Genomic DNA, 25,674 nt, shown 5'->3' with positions numbered 1-25,674 from the left:
TTCTCTCAACCCTCCACTGTCCTATATAACAAAAGCAAAAAAGGCCAGTAATTAAATATACATATACTCCACTAAAAAGTCCTAAAAAATACACTTTGAAAATTACATTTTTATATATAAATTAGTAATCAATTTATTACAAATTCATGTTGTTATGGAGTGGATGCCTAGTCCACAACTGCTACTTTTTATGAAATAGAAAAAAAAAAATTTTTTTAACAATTACCATAAAATACAAAAGGTTTTTAAGAAAATTGCCATTACTAGAACGCATAACGAATTGTTTTGCTTGTTAAGTTGATTTATAGAATGCACTGTGTCACCATTTCTAATCATTTTCAAGCATTCAGCTTGTGAATTTAATAAACCATCATTTGCAGGTTGTGAATTTTTGGTTCATAGTTTATTTTGAAGCTTTTGAGTTAAAGTTTGGATTTTTCATTTATTCACATATTTGTTTGAGTCACAGTTCTATCAAAAAGAGTTTTAAAAGTTTAATAAATAATAGGCTAAAAGACCTTGTCAAATATAGTAGGGATGCACAGTATTGGATTTTTGCAGATATTTTCAAACTCTTTTGGCTGCGCTGATGCTAATATCTTTTCTGTTTGTGGGATTTTGAGGTGTTATTTTACTATGTTAGGTCAGGTATGTGAATTGTGTTCCCTGTAAATGCTTCCCACAACAAAATACAATCAGACTTGTGATTTCATGACTGATCCTTTGTTCCAAGATAAAAAAAAAAAAATTCCTATATTGTAATAATTGTAACACAGCAGCTTTTTTCATGGACCAGGCACTAGGACCTAGTAGGAGGCTGCTTGGGAGCAACATTGTAAAGAACAATGACCTCTGTATGAAATGATCTCACTATAGTCAATAAGTCATATCTTTTTATTTTTGTAGTCTAAAATTTACATGTTACTGTATGGCGATTAAGATCTTTCAGCAAGATCTCTCAGTAGAAAATGTAAGTATTTTACATTTTGTCAGTTTAGTGGCTAATTTATATGAGTTCAGCCGTACGAAAATGTACGATATTGCAAAGGGGGTGTGTCACCCAACCCCACCCCCAAACCCAACCATCTTTGGGTGATGAGCAAATCATATTAAAGTGTACAAATTATTTGAATTTATACAAATTAGTCGCTAAAGCAAAAAGTTACAAATTGCCATGAGATTGTTTTGAATTTACAAAACGTACATTGCTTTAAACTTTTATCAACTTGTGTATATGGCATGTATAGCTCTGGTGTCAGAAAGTTCTCATAAGATAACATTTTTCAAAATAATTTTGTTTTAATGTGTGTTAATTGCAGAGCAATTAATTTTATTTGAAAAAGGACAGTTCTGAAAGCCTCAGCAAAGGTAAAGAAAAGTATGCAAAAGCAACTTAAAAGTAACATAACGCATTACGTACCATAAAAAAGGGAACAATCTGCTTACTAAAGTAACCCTCGCTACCCGAGGAGGGGAACGAAAATGCTATAAGTGGATTTAATCCACCTAGGGGGATTTCGTTCTGAAAGCCAAACGTCTGAAAGAGTATGTAAACTGGCCAATGAAATGCCAAATGAATAAGCAGCTTCAGCTTGTGTACCTGATCCTTGTTGCAATCAATTTAGCATAGAAGCACAGCAAAAGCAAGACAATGCAAACTTTTTAAGCTGAAGAGACTGATACCTACAGCTCAATCATTACAATCATTATGGCAATGCAATATAGCATTTCCGTTCCCCTCCTCGGGGAACGAGGGTTACTTTAGTAACCAGAGCGTTTCCCTTCGGATTGGGAACTTCAATGCTATAAGTGGATTTAATCCACGTATGAGGAAATGTCTGGAAACGCCATAATGACTGCACCTTACCTTCGCCTCCGATGAGAGGATAGCCAGGCATAGCTTGAGCGCACCTGCATCATAGAGAGGCGCGGTCTAACAATGTGATCCTTGGCCCTTACTTATCCCACCTCAAAGAGTATTTATGGATTTAGATATAGTTTTCAGGAGCCGCAAGCATCTATTTAAATACGACAGTACGTCGGGAAAGTCCGTCCAGTCCCGAAGGGGAGGTTGCTGTGGAGGCCACCTGCTATCCAAATGGGGATATATGATAACAGAGCATATGGACTAGCCCTGAGAAGGAGGAGTATGCATATAATAAAATGGTTAGCAGAGAGGGAAGACACGGGTCCGCCTGTGAGAGGTGACTGCACTATGGCTTAATAAGCATATGGGATCGCCTAGTGGGGATCACGAATACCGGTCAACTTTACTAACAGAGTGAATTAGCGCACGTATCTCCGTGACCGTCACCTTAACCTATTTGTTTCCTCAATCACCAAGGGTTACCTACATTTACATTTACGTTTAGTCATTTAGCAGAAAGCATTTATCCAAAGCGACTTACAAATGAGGACAAGGAAGCAATTTACACAACTATAAGAGCAACAATGAATAAGTGCTGTCGGCAAGTTTCAGGTATGTAAAGTGTAAGAAGCAAAACATTAGTAATTTTTTTTGTAGTACAGTTAGCGGTGGAGCCAGAGAGGCAATTGCAGATTGGGTAGGAAAGTGGAGAGCTGCATGTTCAGATAGGAAGGGTCAGACCTTTCTGATGTTATAGAGTGCGAATCTGCAAGATCGAGCAGTTCTAGAAATGTGGTCAGAGAAGTTTAGTTGGTCATCAATCGTTACTCCAAGGCTTTTCACAATTTCACCATTTTGGATGCAGTAATATTTGCCCCATCCATCTTGATTGAAAAGTTATGATGTAGAGTTGGGTTGGCCAAAACTTCAAAAATTTCCGTTTTCGTGAGGTTAAGCTGAAGATGATGATCTTTCATCCAGTGTGAAATGTCTGGCAGGCAGGCTGAGATGTGAGCTGGATAAGAGGGATCATCAAGGTGAAAAGAGAGGTATAGATGGGTATCATCAGCATAGCAGTGGTAGGAAAATCTGTGTTTCTGGATGACTGATCCTAAAGATGTAGTGTAGATGGAGAAGAGAAGTGGCCCAAGAACAGAGCCCTGTGGTACCCCAAAGTTTAGATGCTGTAGGTTGGACACCTCTCCCCTCCAAGACACCATGAATGACCTATCAGAGAGGTAAGATCTGAACCACTGAATAACAGTGCCTGCAACGCCCAGTGACTCAAGCATAGATAGCAGGATCTGGTGGTTTACAGTGTCAAAAGCAGCTGACAAATCCAGCAAGATGAGGACTGATGATTTAGAGTCTGCTTTAGCCAGTCTGAGATCATCCACGACCGAGAGCAGGGCAGTCTCAGTTGAGTGGCCTTTCATAAAGCCAGATTGCTTGTTGTCCATGAGGTTGTTTTGAGTAAGAAATTCCAGGACTTGATTGAACACGACTTTCTCCAGAATCTTGGCCATGAATGGAAGCAGGGATACTGGTCTATAGTTTTCAAGTAGCGTTTGATCCAGGTTGGGTTTTTTTAGCAGTGGGGCTACCCTAGCCAGCTTAAATGAAGTGGGGAATAAACCAGAAATTAAGAGATGTGTTAATTATGTAAGTTAGTGTTGGTATGACTGCTGGAGAAATGGCTTGCAAGAGATGAGAGGGAATGGGATCAAGTGGACAGGTGGTTGCATGACTAGATAGCACGAGTTTGGTCACCTCAGACTCACCTCAGAAAGCTGAGAAAAAGAGGTGAGTGTGTATGGTGTTGGTGGTGTATCTTGCCTGTTTGTTGTAAGTGTAGCAAATTGAGCACTGATTTTTGTAGTTTTTGGTGCAAAAGAATGTTGCAAAGTCATCAGTAGTAAGTGTGGAGGATGAGGGTGGAGAAGGAGGATTGAAGAGGGAGGAAAATGTTTTAAAGAGTAAGCGAGGATTGGTGGCATTGTTGATTTTTTGATGGAAGTATGTCTGTTTTGCAGAAGTAACATCAGCCGAGAAAGAGGACAGAAGAGTTTGGTATTTTATGAGCTGTGCAGGATTTTTAGTTTTTCACCAAATTCTTTCTGCTGCCCAAAGTTTTGAGAGATGCTCACGGAGAACATCAGAGAGCCAGGGTGCAGGAGGACTGGCACGGGCTGGCCTGGATGTAAGAGGACATAGTCTGTTTAGACATGATGCTATTGTGGAGCAGAGTGTATCAGTGGCGCTGTTCGTATCAAGTGCAGAAAGTTGGCAAGATGGAGAAAGAGAGTCTGAAACAATGGTGGATAGTCTATTGGGTGTGAGAGAGCGTAGGTTTCTGCGAAAGCAACTAGTGTTGGAGTGTGTGCTGGCTCAGGAGAAATGTGGATGTTGAAAGACAGAAGGAAATGATCCGATGTGTGTAGTGGAGTTACTAGTGTTTGATCAGTGAAGCAATGTTGAGTATAAATAAGGTCCAGCTGATTACCTGATTTGTGAGTAACAGAAGTAGGTGCTCTTTTGAGGTCAAAAGAGGCAAGCAGAGTCTGGAAGTCAGTAGCTTGAGGTCTTTCAATGTGGATGTTGAAGTCACCTAGCACCAACAAGGGAGTGTCATAATTAGAAAAAGATGATAGAAGAACATCCAGTTCATCTAAGAAGTTACCAAATGTACCTGGTGGGTGGTAGATGACAGCTGCTCAGATGATCTAAAGCTCTGAGTGCGGTCCAGATAAATTTGCAAAGCGGGAACTAGACCTCCTCCGGGGCAGCGCTTGCAGGCTCACTACCTAGTCTTTAAACGATGTGGTGGGAACCTTGGGCACATGTCCCGGGTGGGGTCTCAGGACAACATGAGAGTAAGCCGGCCCGAATTCCAGGCATGAGTCACTGATCGAAAATGCCTCCAGGTCCTTGACCATCTTAATCGATGCCGCGACTAGAGACCTGTCTTCAGGGACAGAAATCTTAAAGATACAGAGTCAAGTGGTTCGAAGGGATCTAAACGCAGGCTTGTGAGAATGAGGGCAAGATCCTAAAAGGGCATGAGAGGGGGGTGAATTATTTCGCTTAGTGCAGGGGTCGGCAACCCAAAATGTTGAAAGAGCCATATTGGACCAAAAAAAACAAAAACAAATATGTCTGGAGCCGCAAAAAATTAAAAGCTTTATATAAGCCTTATAATGATGGCAACACATGCTGTATGTATTTATATTAGCTATATTAGCCTACTATAAAAATGACTTCGTTGGCTACAAATACATACTGAGCCTTCATAGTTAAATGTTCATTTCCCTGTAGTGCATCCTGTAGAGAATGACGCGCCACGTGACTACTCTTTTGTACGATGCCGTCTCAAGTTTAACTTAATTACAGTATATTAATGAATTATGTTTAATGTTCAAGTTTAACTTCATTACAATATTAATGAATTGTTTAATGATCAAGTTTAACTTCATTACAATATTAATGCATTATGTTTAATTATCAAGTTTAACTTCATTACAATATTAATGAATTGTTTAATGATCAAGTTTAACTTCATTACAATATTAATGAATTATGTTTAATGATCAAGTTTAACTTCATTACAATATTAATGAATTATGTTTAATGATCAAGTTTAACTTCATTACAATATTAATGAATTATGTTTAATGATCAAGTTTAACTTCATTACAATATTATTGCATTATGTTTAATGTTCAAGTTTAACTTCATTACAATATTATTGCATTATGTTTTGCTTTGATGAAATTAAAGAAATGCAATAAAGAAATCAGATTTTTTAATGTTTTTTTATTTTGAGGATTCAAAAAAACAACATCAAAATGAACGTGCACAACGTGCCCCTTATCTGAGCAACAAACAGTGCAATAAAACGCAGCCTGCCATTTCCATTTCAAGATCAGCTCGAGTCATTCCTGGGAATGTGTTCAACAAGGAAGGGTCAATCTCCAGGGGTGTGTGTCAAGGAAAGACAGTCTCGTTTTTTACTTTCGCAACTCACAAAATCTGCTCCTAAATGCAGTTTGCATATCAACGATCGCACCTTGTAAATAATCACCGTTGAGTGAGTGATCGGGATGGGCTTCTTTGAATTCTCTTAGGGAGGGAAAATGAGAAAGCGTGCCCCGCTGTACATCTTTGGCAAAGACAGCTTGCTCTCCATGGCGCATCACACAGCCGCCGGTTTGTTTACAACAGCTACCTGCCTGGCATCCCGCCCTGCTGATAGAAACGTGTGTCGCAGGCTATGACGCAAATCTTCGTTGACAGAAATGTTGAAATTAAATATTCTACACACTTTTACAGCATTGGAAAACGTTAAGATTGTTTGTCCTCCTATAGAAACCATATTAAAACAAAAAATATATTTACCTCCCTCATCGTTTTCCATTTTCAAACATTTTTTGAAAAAGTTCCAGGGAGCCACTAGGGCAGCGCTAAAGAGCCGCATGCGGCTCTAGAGCCGCGGGTTGCCGACCCCTGGCTTAGTGCCTCTGAGGAACCGGATGATGAGGTTATGCCTTCTCACAGTGCTGCCAGCCACGCTTCATGATTAGCAGATATGGCAGCCATGTAAACCTTGAGTGTGGAGGGCGACAGCCTGCTCTCCAGCTTCTCTTGGAGAAAAGAAAGCACAACGCTGATCTGGCAATTTCGGGGGTCTTCTCTGCGAGAGATGCACCATTGAGTGAATAGACTTATTAACACCACAGTTGGTTGGTTACCTAAGTCTACCTCGCATCTAAGGACCACACGTGGAGGTTCCAAGGATTTGGGCGAAGGTGCCAGCAGGTCCTCTCTCAAAGGGATCTGCCAGGGGAGAGCCGTCGCGGGGAGGGAGAGCTCTGACATCCTGGTCCGGTTGGGCCAGAGGGGCCAACTAGCAAGACCTGCTCCTCGCCCTCCCTGACCTTGCACAGTAACTGCGTGAGCAGGCTCACTAGGGAAAACATATTTGTGCATGTCCCGAGGCCAGCTGTTGGTCAGTGCATCCATGCAGAGAGAGCCCTCGGTCAAGGAAAACAGATCGTTCGGGGGTTCCCTGAATCGAGCATATATCAACTGAACAGACTCTATGAGGAGTCTCCTTTCTCCGGGACGTGAAGGCTGCCATGAGACTGGGTCGGCTGCACGGTTGAGCTCGCTTGGAATGTGAATGGCGCGCAGCGTTTTCAGCCACGTATGACTACAGAGGAGCAGACGGCGGGTGAGCTAAGACATGGGGCGAGAGCGAATACCCCCTATGCGGTTGATGTATGCCACCGCCGCCGTGCTGTCCATCCTGACCAGCACGTGCTAACAGCTCTAGGCGATTGGTATGCCAATGCAACTAGGTTCCTTTCCACAGGCCCGCAGATGCATGCCCACAACACACAGCCCCCCAGGCCGTGCTGGAAGCATCTGTTGAAACAACATGAGTGGACGCCTGTCCTAGAGGGCGTGGCAACAAAGCGCAGTAACAGTGACTCGGTGTGTGTCCACGTGCCATGCGTGTCTGGGGACTCGATCGTGAAGCCAGTGCTGAAGTAGTCTCATATGGAGTAATCAGAGCTGCATGACAGTGTCTGCGGATGCCATATGCCCCAGGAGTCTCTGAAAAAATTTCAGTGTGACCACTATTTTGCTGTCGAACTCTCTCAGACAGTTCAGCATTAGCTGAGCACGCTCTCCGGAGAGGCGTGCTGTCATGGTGACCGAGTCCAGCTCCAGCCCGAGGGCGGGGGGTTTGCTCTTTTCTCGGTTGACCTGAAGCCGGAGCACCTTGTCTCTGTGCATAATCAATTGCTCCCGAGAGTGGGCTAAAATCAGCCAGTCATCGAGGTAATTGAGTATGCGGATGCCTGCGAGCCAAAGGGGTGATAAGGCACCCTCCGCAAGCTCGGTGAAAACCCACGGAAACAAATAGAGCCTGAAAGGGGAGGACTTTTTATTGCCAAGCTTGACTTTCGAACACAAACCGCAGAAACTGACAGTGGTGTGGAGGAAAGGAGAAATGGAAGTATGCGTCCTTCAGGTTTATCACTGCAAACCAATCCTGAGGACGAACGCACCAAAGGATGCGCTTCTGTGTGAGTATTCTAAACGGCAGGGGGAAAAGTGCTCTTTGATTGATGTTTGCATGGCAGTGAAAAGTGCCATTGGAAATGGGGCCTGGTCCCTCTTTTGGGGAAAGAGCAAATTCCTCCAGGTGACCTGTCTCAGGGATGCTTCACGGTCCTTTTACCGGACTTAACGGTGCCCTGCCAGACTGCTCTCTCACCACCTTAAATTCCTGGGTGAATTCATCGACGCTGTCGCCGAACAGGCCAGCCTAAGATATGGGGGAGTCAAGAAAGCAGACTTTGTCGACTTCACTAATATCAGCCAGGTTTAGCCAGAGGTGGCGCTCCTGGACCATCAATGTGGACATCATCCTCCCCAACGCACATGCAGCGGACTTAGTGGTCCGAAAAGCATATTCGGTTGCGGTGCGGAGCTCGTGAAGCAAGCTTGGGTCGGACCCACCCTCGTGCAGCTGGGCCAGCGCTAGCACTTGGTAGCGCTGGTAGGTGGCCAGAGCGGAGGGACATGAAGCACAGGCAGAAAAAGGTGCCCTCTAGGACTGCGTGAGCTTACTATGCACCTCTGAGAAGAAGGGGAGGAGAGGCTTCGAGGGCTTGGCCCCCTTGTCCTCTACGTAGCACCCATCTTGTCGGTCCGGCCTCTGAAGCGAAAAAGGTTGCCTCATCTTGCTTTCGCTGTGTTGTTATGCTAAATTGATTGCAACAAGCATCAGGTGTGCAAGCAGAAGCTGCTAAATAATTTGGCATTTCATTGGCCCATTTACATACTCTTTCAGACGATTGGCTTTCTGAACGACATCCCCATACGTGGATTAAATCCATCTATAGCATTGAAGTTCCCCATCCAAAGGGGAAATTAAGAAATGCAACTAGTTTTTTTTCTGGGGAGTAACTTAATATAGTAATGCATTACTTTCCGAAGTAGCTTTTAACAACACTGCTGAGGGATATTGTACACAGAGTAATTCTGTACTCACATTTGCAATTTCAAGTCAGAACAGATCAGCCACTTTTGAGGCTCATAAACAATCATAAATTCCTTGTGCAGGAGGTTTGCAGAAAGTGCTGCTGTCGTGCAGCGAGGGGTTTGCATCTTTAATAATCTATGACAGTTTGCATTCATTGAACAGTAAGAATGATTAATAGATCCATATAAAACATTCCCGTAAAAGTCACATCTCGCCTTAGTTTCGGGCTCTGGCACGCTTTGCACTCACACTACAAGCACACTGCCCCAAAACCCAAGTGAACCGCACTCTGGCACACCTCTTCCAACCTGGCCTGGGCCTGCCAAATGAACCGTGCCTGAGCCAGATTCAGAGCACTCACAATTCTCAAATAATCCGGGATAGAATAGTGTTGATAGAATAGTGTGAGTGGGCCCTTATTAGGATTAACAAATTAACAGAACATTTTGTATTTTGTACTTTTCATCAGATGGTTATAGCTACTAGTGTAAATCCTTTCATGTAATGATACAACATACACCGACACATATTAGTACAGCGGCAGGATCAGTAGCAACCAAAATGCTCTTTATAAAAATGATATTAGATATAATCTAATAGATATATGTCTGACAGATATCTGAACCCTTGCATTCAGACATATGTGTGCCTGTGTGCTTCAGTACAGGGAGAAACTCAACTCCATTAAGTGAAAGTTGACACCTACTCTCGGATATCACCCTGGAATCATTTCAGGCCTGTATCATTAATTTAATTTAAGAAAAAACTTCTTCAAAACACATAAGGATATGAATGACAGCCACACCAATAGCAGAGTGCCAAGGCTGTCAGCACAGATAGAAACACATTACAAAAGTTGGGGTTTAAATGTTCACACATTGCCAATGTGTCAGAGATAGCGAAGGCTGACAGAGAGGAGGCGAGAGGTGGAACCTTGACAAAAAGAAGATCTGGAAACACTCTACTTCTTTTCATGCAGTCTAAATGTTTTCGCCGTTAATCTCAAACCTATATGGGTGTTTGCTTGCATTGGATTGAAATAAGACTTTTTTTTTACCAATATTATTGAGAAAATTCCTTATTTTTTTACTATTGTAAACGATACAAAACCATTCACAATAAAATAGTTTCATATAATAATAGATAAATTAAATTAAATTAATATTATTAATTTTTCCTTTAACCAACATTTTTCATAAAAATCATTGACAAAATCCCACCTATGTGTGTCATTTGAAAAAAATAATGCAGCTTAATTATTAATACTTCAAATCTATTTGTATAGCATTTTATATATAGCAGACCCCCCCCCCCCCCCCCCACACACACACACACACAGACACAAACTCTTTTTTTTAAAGACATTTTTATGATGTATGTGAAAAATCTTGAAGCTCATGCTCAAAATACACTACTTAACTGCATTGACCTTGAAGAGAAATCCATACATTCTTTTTTAAATGATAAAACTGGATTGCTATTAATCAAAAAAAAATGGTGCATGAGTTAGAGGTGGTTTGGAGAGAATTTTTTTCTTGTCAAATTACATCTGGATCATTTGCCCCACTGAATTGCAGTAGGTGTTATGAACAGGAAAGTGATGTGTGAGTGAATCTGAGATGTGTGGCCATGCATGTGTGTGTTATGAGCCATTATGCGCCTGTACAGGAGTCGACATACTTGAACAATTTGTGTTTCTGTCACTTGTGCGAGAGGATGTAAATAAATCAAGTAGATCACAAAGAAAAAAGATAAATGTCAACCCTTAATTTGAGGATCTAGACTGGTGTATAAAATTATGTTATGATACAGACAGTTGGGATAGAACAATACATACAGACAATAACAATACAGGATAATGAATGACTAAATACTAAATAGTCTGCTAAAAAGGGGGAGGTGGGGGGGGCTCTTTTTAAAAAAAAAAGGGGGGGGGGGGCTCTTTTTGAAAAAAAAAAAAAAAAAAGAGCCAGTCAATTTTCATTGTAGAGTAAAAAACTGTCAGATCTTTGGGACATCAGAAGTAATTGTATAGTAAAATTAGTGTGCATAGTGTAGCAACTCTAATAATAAACAGCCAATATCATTTTATTTTTATCTCAGCTTCGCCAGTGAGAGTAGGTAAGTGCAAGCCCATCAAATGAAAAGCAAATGTGAAGCATCTTGAAAGGGGCAGGGCATGTCAGATACTAAAGAGCATACTAATTCTAACTTTACATGTTTATGTTTGTTTTATATCTTCTAAATGCAAATTCTGGAGCACTCTAGCTTATAGATATCTTAAAAACTAACAATACTAATGCTAACATCTAAAAATCTTTATTTGAATTTCATGAGACCTTTGAATGTACAGTTTTTTGAAAGTGAATGCAAATCAAATATTATAGTATATGGGGTAAGCTGGCATTCCCAGACATATTTGTAAAATGGAATAACTATTGGTTATTGCTAAATTAATGCAAATTGTTACATTTCTTTTATATATTTATTGACACATTGCACTATTTGCGCTGAACTTTGCTCTAAAAGGAAATGAAATGAAATGTGCTGCTTTAACATTTCTTTGATTAAATGGACAATATTGTGTAATCTAATTTAGAATTTTAAATGCACTTTTACTAACGCATAGTAAAGGTCAACTCCAAATGGGAGAATTCAAAGAAACAAATGTTTTAATTATGTTTTCTTAACAAATACACCTTGGATAGTCTGGCCCAAGTCCACAATGGAAAACAGTCTAGTTTTTATAAAAGGGTCTGCAGACATGCTGATATGACCTTATATCTTGGCTCTTTTTTGTTGGGGCCAGAAAACCGTTGTGGTAAAGAAGAAGCTGAGCCAAAAGGCAAAGCTTTTGATTTACCAGTCAATCTTCGTGCCTACCCTCACCTATGGTCATGAGCTTTGGGTGATGACCGAAAGGACAAGATCTCAGATACAAGTGGCCGGAATGAGTTTCCTTCGAAGGGTGCACTCTTATGGATAGGCGCACTCTTATGGATAGGGTGAGAAGCTCTAATACTCGGGAGAAGCTCGGAGTAGAGCCGCTGCTTCTCCTCATCGAGAAAAGCCGGCTGAGGTGGCTCGGGCATCTGTTTTGGATGCCTCCTGGACATCTACCTATAGGGAGGTTTTCCAGGCATGTCACACCAGGAGGAGGCCTCGGGGACATGCTGGAGGGACTATGTCTCCCGGCTGGCCTGGGAACACCTCGGGATCCCCCCGGAGGAGCTGGAGGAAGTGACTGGGGAGAGGGAAATCTGGGTTTTTTTCCTAAGACTGCTGCCCCTGCGACCCTGCCCCAGAAAAGTGGCAAAAAATGAATGACGAATGAACCTGCATGGACTCAAGATTCTCACAGAAATCAAGTTTGCTGAAGGAAAAATCATGGTCTGGGGTTACATTTCAGTATGGGGCATGCGAGAGTTCTGCAGAGTGGATGGCATTGTCAACATCCTGAGGTATTAGACATTTGATCTGCCCGTTACATTACAAAAAAGGAGAGGGCAAATTCTTCAGCAGGAAAGTAATTCTTCTCATACTTCAGGCTCCACATCAAAGTTCCTAAAAGGTGCTCAGGGATTTGCCAGCCCAGTCACCAGATATAAACATTATTGAGCATGTCTGGGGTAAGATAAAGGAGGAGGCACTGAAGATGAATCCAAAGACTTTTGATGAACTCTGGGAGTCCTGCAAGAACGCTTTCTTTGACATTCCACTAGAAAACCTGCAAAGCAACAAACATTTTGCAGAGGAATTATTTAATTTTAACACTTAAACACATAAACCAAAAGTTGTGACTGTTTTTTTTTTTTTTTTTTGATAACTTTTTTTTTGTGCGAGCTGAATTGATGTAGTAAAGTTGTCATGTCATTCAGAAAGATTGGGAAATAAGTTTAAGAAGAGTTATTACAATCTAACAGATGCCTCATCATCATTTATGTTTGTTGTCAAATCTGACAAGGGCAAACAGTTTTTTTTTTTTTTAATGACATGCACAGATGAATTGTTACCACAAAACTGGCAATGTGAGCTAACAAAATCATATGGTTAGTTTTTCATTTGTATTTTGTATTAAAACAAACATGACAATGAAAAACAAAAACAAACACCACAAGACATAAACATGACTTTAAGACCCTCACCTTTATTCTGAGGGCAAGCCTATTTGTACTGTGCTTTTTACAACACTGTTTGAATCAAAAAGATTTCACAGTAATGGGCAGGAAAAATATTGAATAAATTACATTTAGCTTTGGTTCTATTAAAGTGAATTAGCATGTGAATTTCAGAAAAAAGTTAAGGCTTTTGTCTTTCCATGTTGACTCAGAAATGAGCAACCCACCAAAATGGTGACATAATTACTTAATTTGTGGCCACAATAAATATATTTTTTACTTTTGTATGTCAGCAGTATTGTTGTTACTGGCATACTTTTTGTTTTGGATTTTTGGATTTTTTGCACCCTGTGGCTGCCATAGAACTTTGTGTGGTGATGGATTATTGACTAGCTAACAGAATTAAACAACTGACAAAGGAGAGAGGATAGAAAGTTAGGTGCCACAGAAAAATTACTGGCTTGAACTTGGGCTGGGACTAATTGAGAATGCGCAAAGCCATAAATTACACCAGGTACACTGAAAGATTTTGCTGAAAGAAAAGCCAGAAGAATGCTACTAAAAAGAGGGTTAAGTTTGTGATTTTACATTTTGTGTGAATAAGTTTATTACTGACTTTATTGTATCCTAATTATTATTTTTTTCAGTGAATTAACTTGCATGGATTAATTGTTCACCTAAATAGCAATGTGTGCTGGCAAAATAAACATTGTAAATTTTGATTTCAAATTGACCTTTATATTAAACGTAAGAGATTCACTATGTTAGACAAAAACAACTTTAAAATTATCCGAACAGATAAGGCAACTGTTTTTTTTACCTGATGCAATCCGAATAAATGCAAACTCTTCTGTTTACTGTTGTTTGAAGGTTTGGTCATCTTCATGGATTTATTATTGTCCATATCTGAATAACTTGCATAAATTTGATTAGATAAAGATGTGATCAAATATGCTGGTCTAAACTTATTTGAGGAAAATAGTATATCTGAACTATGGCCAGAAAAAAAGTATTAAACATGAACACACTGGTTTAGATATGGACAACAGACCACTAATTGATGACCTTGATGCACTGTTGTATCGAACAGCGTTGCAATTTCATTGAAATCAGTTGGAGGGCTATAAAAGATAAATGACAGGCTGCATTTAACCTCTGGTACCAACATTTCAGGCATTGTCTTAATAAGAAAGTGTTTATTATTTAAGGAAACAGAGGTTATATTCCAGTGAAAAAGCCATGCAATACAAGTAAAAGAAGGGAAACCCAATCCAAGGTTAGCACTGCATGCTCTACATGTTTATTTGTTACAAACATGAAAATAACTGTAGCTCTGCATTTCTGTCATAAGTGTGACTGTAATCCTGCCCTGTTCAGTTAAATATCCACTGTGGAGATAAAAATGTAGCATAACTTAAAAAGAAAAAAAGAAAAAATAATAAATAAATAAAATAAAGTTTTTAAATTTTTTGAACATGGATGGATGGATGGATGGATGGATGGATGGATGGATGGATGGACTGATTGTGGTGTCTGTACACAATTCCTTACATAGCCAACACACACACCAGACATGTCACCTGTTGATAATGTTTGGGATATTTTTGACCAGCGATTTTTATACCAAGGCTTCTATTTCTGCCAATATCCAACAACTTCACACAGACATTGAAGAGGAGTGAACCAACATTCCACAGGCCACAATCAACAACCTAATCAACTATTTGCGAAGGCAATGTGTTGCTCTGTGTAAAGCTGCGGTCACACTTGACTTTTCTCTCTATAGACTTCCATTCATATTCATGCGAATGCGTCAGACAGGAAACACAAGCTTGTGCGACAAGTTTCAAGCTTGGTTAACCCTGACCTGCAAAATCACATCACTTGACTGCATGAGACCAATCAAGGATTAAAACATAACCTCTCTTGACAGAAATTTAAAATATGGACCAATCGCTTGCTTTTTTAATGTCTAATCATTGTGTTTAATCACGCCCCCTTTTCGCAGCGCCAGACTTTTGCAAGCTCAAATCCTAGGCTGTTTCTCAATATGCGTTCTTCAGCGGTCTTGCGTCCTCGTGTTCTCGTGCAACGTCATCCTTAGCTGCCAAAGTTCAGTTCCAATACTCAAGACCGCAAGTACGGCGGACGAGTGAAACGTCCCGGATGTGATCTTGATATCGAGGACGCACCGATGCAGACTTGAGCACCGAACTCGCTCTGGAAGTCCCAGAAGTCATTGCGACTGGAGGTGGGAAGTGCAGCATTTTATTTAGATTTATTATTAAAGTTCAGACATATCACTTATTTACCTCAGAAGTTTCCCTAAATGAAACGGTGAAAGTAAACATTTCTATAAACTTCTTAATAGAGGAATAAACACATTAAAGGTGTCTGTTTGCCGAAATTCGTATTAAAATCAGTTTTATTTATATTGTGCAGAGTATATTTATAATGTTTTTATGCATTGTATATATTTTGAAAAGGGGAAAAACAATAAATCAATGTGTAAATGCTGTAATGTTTAAATAATTTACTATTTAAAACATGTGAAGGTCACGTGACCATCAGGAAGAATGCAGCATCTCAATTCTCAAAGGACTCGTTCTCTGCCCTCGCAGTCTCCTGAGTTCGTTCTTCTGAGGACACCTGGCAAGACCGCTCTCCACAAGAACACAAGTCTGTTCTCTGCATTCTTGGAATTGAGAAACAGCCCTAGTGTGACCACAGCTTTAGGTAGGGGTTCCAAAACTCAGTCCTGATGGGTATTATGTAAAGTTTCAATCCAACCCCAATCAGATGCACCTGGGCTAGCTAATCAGGCTCTTACTAGCCTTTTTAGAAACATCCATGCACATGTGTTGAGGCAAGTTGGAGCTAAAATCTGCAAAACACCGGCGCTCCAATGAAACTACATTGTGTACATCATTTTTTTATGCAAGTTGAAAAATATTTTTAATAAAAAATCAAAGAGTGATTAAAGTGTTCCCTGTATAATGACTAAAGCTGTTGATAATTTCAGCATAATGTGTTATTATGAAAATTCTGTACAATCAAAGAAGCTGACTACACTGATGTGAATCTCTAATTTGCATCTACATTTTGTTTGTCCTGATGACAGCACATTGATGGTAGATTTCAGAGAAATATTGCTTGCACCTAAACCTCTCTGCTGTTCAAATAGAATGGACAGACCTGATAATATTAGACCTGATTCATACCTGACTCCACCGCATTTATTTTCTAACCCAGTTGAACCTGAACATAAATAGCACTGATGTGCACAGTAGGGGAAAACCCTTGCATTCTGCTGACTGATTTGGCCAGGCATCACTCCATTACTTTCATATTCATTTATTTACTTATTCCATTTTCTTATTTCTGAGCTCAGCTTTCAGTTGTGACCAGTAGACTGAAAATATAATCATTATAGCTTGATAAAAAGTCCTAATAAATCATAGATTTACTAGTATTTTCTAAAACAATATTTACCTCACCTCATCTTTTATCATACAAATAGAAATACATGCATGAACATGTTGAATATTATATCTCTGTTTTGTTTTCTGACAATCAAATCAAATGTCTAAACATTATTTAATAATATATAATAATATAATTTAATAATTGGCAGCTGGAAGGGCATCCACTGCGTAAAACATATGCTGGATAAGTTGGTGGTTCATTCCACTGTGGCAGCCCCAGATTAATAAAGGGACTAAGCCGGGAAAAAAAAGAATGAATGAATAAATAAATAATCTAATAATAATAGTACTTCAGAATATGTGTACAGTATATGAGAGTTCAGATGCAAAAACCTCTAAATGCCTTCAAAATTTTTTTTTTGCTGGTTCAAGCCTCTGCGTTTCTTTGTGGAGTTTGCATGTTCTCCCTCCTTTCGCCGGGTGCTCCGGTTTCCCCCACAGTCCAAAGACATGCGGTACAGGTGAATTGGGTAGGCTAAATTGTCCGTTGTGTGTGTGTGTGTGTGTGTGTGTGTGTGTGTGTGTGTGTAAATAAGTGTGTGTGGATGTTTTCCAGAGATGGGTTGCAGCTGGAAGGGCATCCGCTGCATAAAAAACGTGCTGGATAAGTTTGGGGGTTCATTCCACTGTGGCAACCACTGATTAAAAAAAGGAATAAGCCGAAAAGAAAATGAGTGAATGAATATGAATATATATGAATATGACAGTTCTGTGAAGGAAGTTGTTTGCTGAAAAAAACAACACTCGTTGAGGCTTCTCAGAGCTTTAGCAAAGGGATCTGGGTTTTCTTAACCTGCAAAATTCAAAGGAAAGTTGAGCTGCCATTCTGATATCCCGCTAAATATGCTCTGAGACCACTCCGGGTAGTTAATTAATACTTTATGCTGATGGAAATTGAGTCCCTTTTTCTAGATGCTTATATTAAAGCAATATAAAAAAAAAACAAATCTGATCAGCACAGGAAGGTAATTTCTATCAGTGCCATAGGGATTGGTTTGACTCTGCTCCAATCAGTGAGCAAGTCCCAGCACACTGTTGCCAGGGACCCAACAGATGCTTTTATCTGATCATCCCTCATTATGGTGTGTGATGTGTGAATATATGTATGTGTATGTGTGCTTGTGAGGCAAACTGATAGATGTCGGCATTGTGTCTGGTTCCATACACAAAGTAATGGTGTTAATTAAAGGAACTTGCTGTGGCAAATGTTTGCACATGTGTAATTAATTCTGTAATTTTGACAGCATCAGAATGGGGTACTTTCAGATGTACCATACTTTGCTCTGGTTAATTGAGCTCAGAATAAACACATTGGATTATAGGCAACTAGTTGTCACCCACACAAACCTCAGAGGCACATTTGAGACGTGCAGTGTTTTGAAATATTGTAAATACTGCTGCGAGGCTTTTGTGAATATATTTTGACATGCAGCACTTGAAATGTTTGAGCCTGGAGTGTAACATGTGATTTTAAAGCTGCAGGTATGTTGTCTCAGTTTATACATAATTCACATGGGATGTAAAGCTGCACTTATTTAAATTATGTTCTTTTGGCTGCTGAAAAAGATTTTATTTTTATTATTAAGTCAAACTGCTTTGTTTTTCAACATTTTTACTTACTTACTTACTTGCTACTTGTTTTTTAACATGGCAAGCAATGCCGTTAACCCATATTTTCTAAATGAATGTCTCATGGGTTTGGATTTAATGGAGGTCACATAGGTCATGTTTCTAGTATTTATGAACCCTTCAGTGGATCCCATTAATAATTTGCACAACTAATAGATGGGTCAGTGACACTCATGTTTTAGTCTGGATCTATTCATTTGTTAAAATATATTAAAAATGCAGGTCATACAATGGCTTGAATATAGCACTTTTATGATAAGCATGTTTTAAAGTTTCAATTAAAATGATTAGAACAACAAATATCATAACTATTTCACTGCTTGGAAGAATTAGAAAAACCTTTGGCCAGTAGTCTGGAAAATATAGTTTTAAGAAAAGACTTGTTTAGTTATGATTGTAAAATGTGATGTGGTTTTACTATCCAAAAACATAATATTTAATATATAATAATAAAAAGATAATATATTAGGGCTGCGCAATATTGGGAAAATTTGGTAGTGCAATATTTTTTTACCCTGCAATATATATTGCGATATAAATTCATTTTCACCAGATGACTTAAATAGCTCTATTTGCAAAGGCTTTAAATTGATTGGGATGATTTTGTATGGGAGTGAAATATAAATATATTTCATGTCATTAATTATTTACATGTAATATATAAACTACAGTCATAAAAAGCACACAATAAAAACCACAAATATTAAAGTGAAATAAACTGTGCTTCATGGGTTTTTCTGGAGAGTCTAAGAGTATAGGGTACAGTATTTGAATAATAATTTTAATTTAATAAGTCTGAATTGTATAAATAATTCAATAAGATGTATCTTCATTAAACTATGTTCTTTTAAAATGCTTTAAACCTTTAAAATGCTCACATTGGCCTTAAAAACACATAAAATGTTAAACTTTCACTCTATAATTGTTAGATTATGCAGTGCCTCCACACATATCATGTGTTTTGACCAGTGGATTCTGGTTAAACTAATCCCAACTCAACATTGCATATCTTGTCATGTGACTATTGTTGATTCACACATTGCAATATCGATGCTCAAACTATATATTGTGCAGCCCTAATATAAATAAATGTATTATTTGCTTTTCTTTGATTAATACATACCAGTTCTAATTTAAACACAACAGCATTTCACAACTGATTTTAAACAACCCAATTTGTTATAAAAAATTATTATATTAAAATGGTCAATATTTTAGCATATATACATAAAAACACACAGATTTATAGTTTTCATTTAAAATACTGTCAGTCGATCAATCAGTCAAGCAAGCAAACAATAAATGTCATGTGGTAATCAGGACTTTGTTAATCAAGGTACATTTTTATTACAAATTTTGCTGGTAATTTCTGACAGCACATGATTTTACCACTGATTTTGATTACTGTAGTTTTTCAGTTCGCAGAGCAGAAATAAAACCTCTCTCTAACAACATTCATTGACTTTTTTGGTGTTCATATGTAAATTGTGTTGTAATTGCATATGTAAAAGTATATTTAGCTACATTAGACTAGAATATGAGGCAAAGCCCATATATACACCTTCCCTTCGCTCATAAAAATGCAGTGGACAAAAAACAAAGCATTAAAACACCAGCTATAATCAGGGATATGTCTTCCAAATGAATTAGTGATCAGATTGATAAAGATTAATAGTGTACATAAGGACAAAACCTCTTTTAAACAAACTTCCAGTTATTTGTAAGAAAACGACTAGATTTCACTGATGAAATTTGACCAAAAAAGTCCTAATAAAATCAAAGTCAATATTTTAGAGTGTAAACGATTATTGGAAAAGAATAAGAGTTAGACAAGCACCTTACTTTATGTATTGTTTGTTGATTTAAATTTTTGAGCCATTTTAGATTTTGAGAATGTTACACTGAAATAAATAAAGGTGAACTTTCAGGAGTCGATTCCAAAATAACAGAATTGGAATTGCCCGGCATAAGCAAATCACCAGAAAAAAAAAAACAAATAGTTTTCATTGGATGAATGAATTGTCATTTTGAATAAGGTCATTTAGATCGAAATTGTTTATTTCTTACTTAACTACCTCTGTTGTGTCCTGCAGGGGGAGCTGCTGAGCCCATGTCGCTGTAGTGGTTCTGTGCGCTGCACTCATGAGCCCTGTCTTATTAAATGGATTAGTGAGAGAGGATCCTGGAGCTGTGAACTCTGCTACTACAAATACCAGGTCATCGCCATTAGCACCAAGAACCCACTACAGGTAAACCACCATTAACTGGACTTTAAATGCATTACAGGTTTTAGTACTTAAACATGACACTATATGATACAGTTTTTCTCAATTGCTTTGGCTCAATTCTCCATATATATATATATATATATATATATATATATATATATTTTTTTTTTTTTTTTTTTTTTTTTTTTTAAACAAGTTTAGATTTCTGAACAATTAGCTTATTGTTCACTTTTTAGTGACATTTCTCATGATTTAAGCAAATTGCAAATGCTTTGGTGCATGTGTGCAAACAGTACGTACAATTTTCTGTACTTTGGACAAAAACTTATTGCATATGACTTGTTGACAAAATTGATGTGTTGATTCTCATTTAAACTGTCAAACTCTTCACAGCTTCTCAATCATTTTTCATCGTTTAAGCCAAGGGTCACTTACCCTGTTCCTGGAGAGCAACCGTTCTGCAGATTTCAGTTGCAACCCTGACCAAACAAATCTGTCTGTAATTATCAAGTGCTGCTTCAGGTCCGGCAACGCAGTGGCGCAGTAGGTAGTGCTGTCGCCTCACAGCAAGAAGGTCGCTAGTTCAAGCCTTGGCTGGGTCAGTTGGCATTTCTGTGTAGAGTTTACATGTTCTCCCTGCATTTGCATGGGTTTCCTTCGGGTGCTCCCCCAGATTAATAAAGGGACTAAGCCGAAAAGAAAATTAATAAATGCTTCAGGTCCTAATTAATTGATTCAGTTTTGTTGGATCTGAATTGTGCTAGAAGGTAGCTCTCCAGGAACAGGGTTGGTGACTCCTGGTGTAAGCCATCACACTCAAAACTGTTTATTTAATTTTTAAACATTTGTATACACACATGTTTACAGCAGAAATATCTGATACTGATATTGTTTGTAATTTCTGCTAAACTGGTAAATGACCTCTAGTTGCAATACATAGTGCGTTATCTATTTACTGTATTATCCATGGTACTATACTAAACATATAAGCTATTGCCCAAAGCACAATCACTACATTCACTATCTTGAACTACAGTAACATGCTTGTAGAAGAGCAACTGGAAGAAATGTAATCTCTGCGATATTTGATGTCCATTAAGAGTATTTTTTTTATGTATGATTGATGTTTGATGTTTATTGTGTGTGTTTGGGGTACCATAAGAAATATGAAATATACAATACGGTGATTAAGATTATTAGGATTTCACTTTGCATGCAATACATTTGTTCACATAAAATATACTGTATAAAAACAAATTGGGCAGTATTGGTCATGTGTATGAGGTGAGAGTTTTAAAGAAGGGCTATGTCCATTTTAGCAGATGAGAACCATCCACTTTATTCAAAGTTTTGCTTCCTGCCATCAGGCAGAAGGTACACTTATTCTAGATGGGCAAGGTCCAAGAGATATTTGCATTATTTTGTTCCAACTGCAGTTGGGTTACTTGCAGTTCTCAAAACTACCTGTTCAATCTTCACATCATTGTGTCACTTGTGCACATAAAAAAACAACAAGTTTTGAACAAGTACATCCATGCAAATGATTATGTGCAATTCTCTAATGTTTCCTACATCATCAACTGCTTATGTCATGCTGATCAAAATGTATTATTTTGGCCTCTGTTAAATAGTCTCACCCCTACAACATTTAATCATTTGTTCATGAAAAAGTCTTTACATGAAAAATGGCTGAACAAGTTGTTATAATATTTTGTCATAATGCATTTTTTCTAAACATTTCCATTTTTTTTTCTGAACCTGTCTACAATTTGCCAATTTCTCCCAGGTCAATCTTGATTTTTTTTATAATGAATGTGCATCTCAAAGGAGATTATTCTATGTTCTATGTTTACATCAGAACATCCCTTCAGAGTACACTATTGTATTGACAACAAGACCAGAGAAAAAATGTAACAAGCTTTAAGTTGTATATTTGTTTCTATTTTTTTTTTTAATTATGTTTAATTTTATTGTTTATTGCTACTTCTATGTTGTTTGAGTGTAACCTGTTGCTGTTAACTTTCGGCTGTTGCTGTGAACCTAATTGCCCTTTAGGGAAAATAAACACATTCTAATTCCAATATGGTGAAAAAACAGCTAATCATTCTAAGCAGTGTGGCTCACACAATGACAAATACACTTTGTTTTGGTGGCCTTGGCTACATAACTGACATGATAACTAGGTTTTGAAGCATGAATGAAGTGTTTTGGGGGAATAACTACATTTTGTAGACATGCAATAAAGTTCTGAAATTCCAGCAAACAGTTTTGTAATTTGGACTCACAGTTTAGAAAATGTTAAGTCTGTTTTAAAAAATGTGCCAAAGCAATTGAGAAAACTGTATGATGATTTTAAGTAAGTTTGGAAGTACAATCAACATATTAACTGTAACCTACACTCTCAGCCTCAGATGTCACAGCAAGCAAGTTCTCTGGCCGGTTGAAATACTGTATACAGGATTTGGCGCAGTGGGTTGCGCAGTGGGTAACATGTTCGCCTCACAGCAAAAAAGTCGCTGGTTTGAAACTCGGCTGGGTCAGTTAGCATTTCTGTGTGGAGTTTGCTTGTTCTTCCTGTGTTCGCGTGGGTTTCTTCCGGGTGCTCCGGTTTCCCACAAAGACATGTGTCCAAAGACATGTGGTACAGGTGAATTGGGCAAGCTAAAATTGACTGTGTGTGTGTGTGTGTGTGTGTGTGTGTGTGTGTGTGTGTGTGTGTGTGTGTGTGTGTGTGTGTAAGTTTCCCAGTGATGGGTTGGTGCTGGAAGGGCATCCACTGCAAAAAAAACCTATGCTGGATACAGTAAGTTCGCAGTTCATTCCGCTGTGGTGACCCCTGATTAATAGAGACCAAGCTTAAAAGAAAATGAATGGATTATAAGTTCAGTGTTTAGTGTAAAAAATAATTCTGATTAAATAAAAAAAAAAATCTCATGTAAAAATTGATGGCACTACTCATTCATAGGGAAATTTCTCTTTCTCTGTGATTCACAGTTTTTTTTTTTTTTTATAAAACTATGAGTAGTCACATCAAATATTTCAATACTTATAATATATTTAAAAATGGTCCAGGAATTCAGCTCGAGTACACTTAAGTGAAATCTTAGCTGACCCATTTTAAAGGCTTGCTAAAATATCAAATTTTGCCAATTTTTAATTTTGCTATTTGCACCAGCCATCTTTGTTGTTGTGTTTAGGATTCCATTAAAACAGTGTGACATATTTACAACCCCGCAGACTGCACCACGGGGGTGACGGAAGGTTTGAAAACAGTACATCATCACTCAGCCTTATTCCTGGCTGAGAACTTTTTTTTTTGGCCTCAAATGAAGAACAAAAGAGAATTTTATTTGAAGCATACTGAGGCCTTTTGTCCTTAACTACTATGTACTTACATCAAAAATTAAATGCAATATACTTACTGTGTTTATAATGTATTTGAGAACACTTATGGTGCATTTGAGTTGGGATAGAGGTTGGGTTATGGACAGGTTTGGTGATATGGGTAGGTTTAAGGGTGGGTTAAGGTGTAAGGGATGGTCAACAGTGTATTTACAAATGTAATTACAAAAGTTAATTACAGATGTATATACATACATGTATTTAATCAAGCATAAGTACACAGTAAATACATGTATTAGTACATGTAATAAGTACATTGTAACAAACTATTAGTTCCTGTGTAAGTACATATTAGTTAAGGCCACTTAATATAAAGTGGGACCATAATCAGAATATACAGAAGACAGTCAAATAGATAAAAAGGTATTTAAATTTAAGCACTGTAAGGGCACAACAGTTGAGCACTAAGTCCTGTTGTGTACATACTTTATTCAAATAAATGTTTACATATAAATACATAAAAATGGCCAGACTGGCTAATTGAAATTAGACACTTTTATCCAAGATGGCATTACATGAGTTTCATCAGTTCTTGATTTCTCTGGGACTCAAACCCATGTCCTTGGCATTGCTACCGCTGTCCTTTACTGTTTGAGCAACAGGAAGGCTCAAAACCATGGGCATTAATAAGGCATCAGTCCTCCCTTCCACTAGCTGTGGGAACATGGCTGCAGGGAACATTGCTCTCATTCAGACATCAGAGCATCAGTGAGGTCAGACACTGTTTTTATACGATGGGGTCTGGCTCAGCATCATCCCAAAGGTGTTCAGTGAGTTATAGGTTGGCTTTTTATGAAGTCTAGCCAAGTTCCTCCACAACTGAGTTAGTAAATCATTTCTTTATAGATCCCACTTTGTGCAGAGTAATATTTTGTTGCAAAAGAAAAATGTACACTACATTTTTAGACATGACTGTATATGAGACTTTACAAAAACATGCATTAGCCGAATGTGCAAACTGGAGTACTGTGCACTGTGTACATGCAGTTGTACAATACCGTAACTGTTCCATTGTACCACCATAATACTAAAAGCAGTATTTTTTTCTTTTATATTGAGTTACCTCAAGTGCTTTTCTGGGTTCAAAACTTCTGCTTTCCCCAATTTTATTTTTAGCCTTTTTGATTTTCTTTTGATCTGATCTTCAAATGAAGCTATGTTTTTGTTTGTTTTAGTTGTTTTAAAATGCACAATAGGTCTCTCTATGGCCTTGTGTAGTCGATGCATGCAATTAAAGTTGTTGTTCTACTCAGTTGTGCTTTCTGTGGTTGATTTACTTATTGTTAGAGCTGTCATTCTACATCAAAATCCACTAGATGAACATTTATAGTATAGTGAAAAAAAGGAAAGAAAAAAAGAGGAGCAAGCGTATTTGAAACTATAGACACTAGACTGTTTTTCAAACCATATTCGCTGGATTGGCCTTTTAAACATGCAGTAAACCTGGAATTTCTTGAAATTTCCATTGCTTTGGCTTCTCAAAATATATTAATGATGTTACTTTAATGGTAACAACAGAATTCTTTTTATGTCACTCAAAAATATCATTTATTTCTACCCAAAAGATTCTAGTCCAGGGGTATCCAACCTTTATCCTTGAGGGCTGGTGTCATGCAGACTTTTCTTCCAACCCAAATAACAGGCACACCTGAAATCAGGCACACCTGAACCAGCTAATTAAGCTTTTTCAAAGTATACTAGAAACCTCCAGTAAGGTGTCTTGAAGGATGTTTGAGCTAAACTATGCAGAATCCCAGCCCTGCACATCCAATTTGCATGCTATCTCTTGATTTAATGGGCATTATCAGTGGTTATCAGCTGATAGATATGGACCAGTAGAGCCTTCTGTTCCTACTGGTAGGCTCAGAAGGCTCTTATCATCCATCCACAT

At 38.2% G+C, this 25,674-nt stretch overlaps 1 protein-coding gene across 2 annotated transcripts in view; it reads left to right on the top strand.

Moving 5' to 3' along the window:
• marchf4a (membrane-associated ring finger (C3HC4) 4a) overlaps nt 1-25,674 on the top strand; it is an 84,695-nt gene that overhangs the window by 21,366 nt on the left and 37,655 nt on the right. For both annotated transcript variants that reach the window (XM_068219393.2, NM_001045411.1), the window contains 1 exon segment: nt 20,247-20,402. In XM_068219393.2, coding sequence (XP_068075494.1) covers nt 20,247-20,402 — 156 coding nt within the window.

Source organism: Danio rerio, chromosome 1 (assembly GCF_049306965.1).
Source record: "Danio rerio strain Tuebingen ecotype United States chromosome 1, GRCz12tu, whole genome shotgun sequence".
Taxonomy (NCBI): domain Eukaryota; kingdom Metazoa; phylum Chordata; class Actinopteri; order Cypriniformes; family Danionidae; genus Danio; species Danio rerio.
Note: the sequence above shows the minus strand (reverse complement) of the source record. Positions and strands in the feature narration are given on the sequence as shown.